Raw genomic sequence first — 2883 nt, forward strand, 5'->3', positions numbered from 1 at the left:
AATGAGAGGGCAGAGTCAAGTAGCAACCGTGCTGTTCAGTTTTCACTAGTTTTTATAATTATTTGCCCCATATTTTGTACGTGGAGGTATGTAAGATGTGGAGATGAAATGTGGGGTGCTGCTCGCTCTGAGGGTCCCCTGTGTACCCCGATAATCTCAGGTCGGTAGGTCACACTGTTCAGGAGATCTGGGGGTTTGTACTCGGAGAGATGGAAGGGGGCAGAATATGACATGCAGCATACTGACAGCTGTGACGTCATTGTACACGCCCCCTGGTGATTTTTTTCGTTAGAACACCGGAGTGATTGTGACAGTGGGAGCGGAGGGGGCGGAGTAAAGGGCGAGAGGGGCGGAGTGATAGGCGGGAGCATTTGTCAGAGGGGCCGGAGTTATGGACGGCAGTGATTGGCTGTAGGTTCTGAAGGGGGAGCAGTGATTGGCAGTAGGGGAGGAGGGGGCGGAGCTGAGGCAAAATTAGGAGGAGTGATGGACAGAAGGGGGAGGGATGATGGGAAACGAGGGCGGGTCGTTAGGCGCAAAATAATTTTCTTTTTTTCAGTCTTCTCCCTCTGTTCCCGGCACAATAAAGTTTGTTGTGATGACGTTGATGACAAGATGGCGGCGCCCATGACCAGAGTTTTGTGTAGGGTCTGGAATGTTGGGGGGCTGCATCGGGGGTGTTGGAATTTGTCGGGGAGCGGGGGGCGGAGCCTATCCTCCGAGGGTCGCCTGTCACGTGACCTGCGGGCAGGAGAGGCCCCTAGCGTGAGATTGCTGGGTACCCAGGGTGGTAAAGTCCAGTGCAGGAGGCCTCTGTGGTTGGGCAATGATATTGGGGGTCAGGGGCCCCTGAATGTCAGGCTCCATTACCCAGGGCCCCTACACTCCTGGGTGTGCAGGCCTGATGTGTATCAGGGTATTCATAGGCCCTGGGGTGTCTGGGTTGTTTGAGGGCGCCCCCTACATTCCGGGGTATCAGAGTCCGCTCAGTATCGGGGGCCACTGTATATCGGGGTGCTGCTTGGGGCTGGGCTGGGATTTGGGGTTTGGCTCTGGGGGACCCCAAACGTGGAGGCAGCCAAACCAGCTGACATTCCGACTCCGAACAATGAGACCAAACCGCGGCAACTCTTCAACTTCATCGCTGATGTGGCCGACAAAACGGCCCCGGCTGTGGTCAACATCGAGATTATGGGCCGGTGAGTGTGGGGGGAGGGCTGCTATGGCATACGATCACCTGACACTGGACACCCCCCCCCCCCCCCCCCCCCAACCCACCTGCCTCTTGTTGCCTGTTAATACAACAACACTAATATGTCTTCTCTGCAGACCCCCCTACCCACCCTGCCGTTAGGCCGTTCCACTGAGGTCCGCCAAGGAGAATTTGTTGTCGCTATGGGAACGCCATACTTATTACGCAATACCATCACGTCTGGAATTGTAAGCTCTGTGCAGCGAGGAAGCCGGGAACTTGGCCTGTCCAACAAAGACATGGAGTACATCCAGACTGACGCCATCATAGATGTGAGTCCCAAGTGTCACCTGCGGTCAGTGTGCTTGACTTACTGACCATCGTTATACCGTATATCGGGAGTGATGTCATCACCGTCTCTATTATATCTCAGAAGTGATGTCATCACCGTCTGTTATATCTCAGAAGTGATGTCATCACCATCTCTATTATATATCAGGAGTGATGTCATCACCGTCTCTATTATATCTCAGGAGTGATGTCATCACCGTCTCTATTATATCTCAGGAGTGATGTCTCAGGAGTGATGTCATCACCGTCTCTATTATATCTCAGGAGTGATGTCATCACCGTCTCTATTATATGTGATGTCATCATTTCTCCACATAGCTAGAAGGACCCTAAATGATCCCTATATGTGTTTGTGCCCAGTGATCGAGTCTTGGTTACCATTTGTCCATTTGTTCTTTTTCTAGGTTGGTAATTCTGGAGGACCACTTGTCAACCTTGTAAGTACCTGAATATTTTATAATCATAAAGCCTGTATATGACAGCCAATCAGAATTCCCCCTCCTGTGGCTGGATCGCTATAGGTTGGATTTTAATTGGTTTCTTTGGGTGCTGGACTAATATGCAGTGTTTCCTAAAGCAGTTTCTGGGGCTCCTAAAAGGCCAGGTTTTCCAGATGTTCTCAGGCACGTCTGTTTGGTGTCATACAGGGTGGATTTCCTGTTTGTCCTGCTGGGGCTGTATGGGCCAGGACACATTACATTAAAAGACATCCAGAAATCCTGTCCTGCGGGAGCTCTATGGGGCCGGGACATATTACATTATAAGACATGTGGAAATCCTGTCCTGCTGGGGCTGTATGAGGCCAGGACACATTACATTGTAAGATGTGGAAATCCTGTCCTGCTGGGGCTGTATGGGCCAGGACATATTACATTAAAAGACATCCAGAAATCCTGTCCTGCTGGGGCTCTATGGGGCCGGGACATATTACATTATAAGACATGTGGAAATCCTGTCATGCTGGGGCTGTATGTTGTACTTTGTTTTTCAGGACGGAGAGGTAATTGGTATTAACACTCTGAAAGTGACCGCCGGCATTTCCTTTGCCATTCCATCTGACCGTGTGCGAGAATTCCTCCAACAGCAAGAGAAGAAAAGTCAGGGTGAGAAAGCAGAAGGGCATCATGTGATTATATCCTGGGGAGGAGTCAGTGTATGAAGGGTGTGGCTTTATGATGGGGGGAGGTCATTATTAGGGATGTGACTATATCCTGGGGGAGGAGTCAGTGTGTGAAGGGTGTGGCTTTATCATAGGGGAGAGGTCAGTATCAGGGGGTGTGACTATATCCTGGGGGAGGTGTCAGTGTATGAAGGGTGTGGCTTTATCATGGGGGAGGTCA

The 2883-nt window shown here is 51.0% G+C and overlaps 1 protein-coding gene across 1 annotated transcript in view; it reads left to right on the forward strand.

Annotated features, from left to right (window-relative positions):
* Window positions 1–615: 615 nt before the first annotated feature.
* HTRA2 (HtrA serine peptidase 2) overlaps window positions 616–2883 on the forward strand; it is a gene marked incomplete at its 3' end in the record, with an annotated part of 3477 nt that continues 1209 nt past the window's right edge. Inside the window, 5 exon segments of the mRNA XM_072407006.1 lie at window positions 616–643; window positions 953–1199; window positions 1299–1524; window positions 1948–1980; window positions 2535–2646. Coding sequence (XP_072263107.1) covers window positions 616–643; window positions 953–1199; window positions 1299–1524; window positions 1948–1980; window positions 2535–2646 — 646 coding nt within the window.

The sequence above is a fragment of the Pyxicephalus adspersus genome, chromosome 3 (genome assembly GCF_032062135.1).
Source record: "Pyxicephalus adspersus chromosome 3, UCB_Pads_2.0, whole genome shotgun sequence".
In the NCBI taxonomy this organism is placed as follows: Eukaryota; Metazoa; Chordata; class Amphibia; order Anura; family Pyxicephalidae; genus Pyxicephalus; species Pyxicephalus adspersus.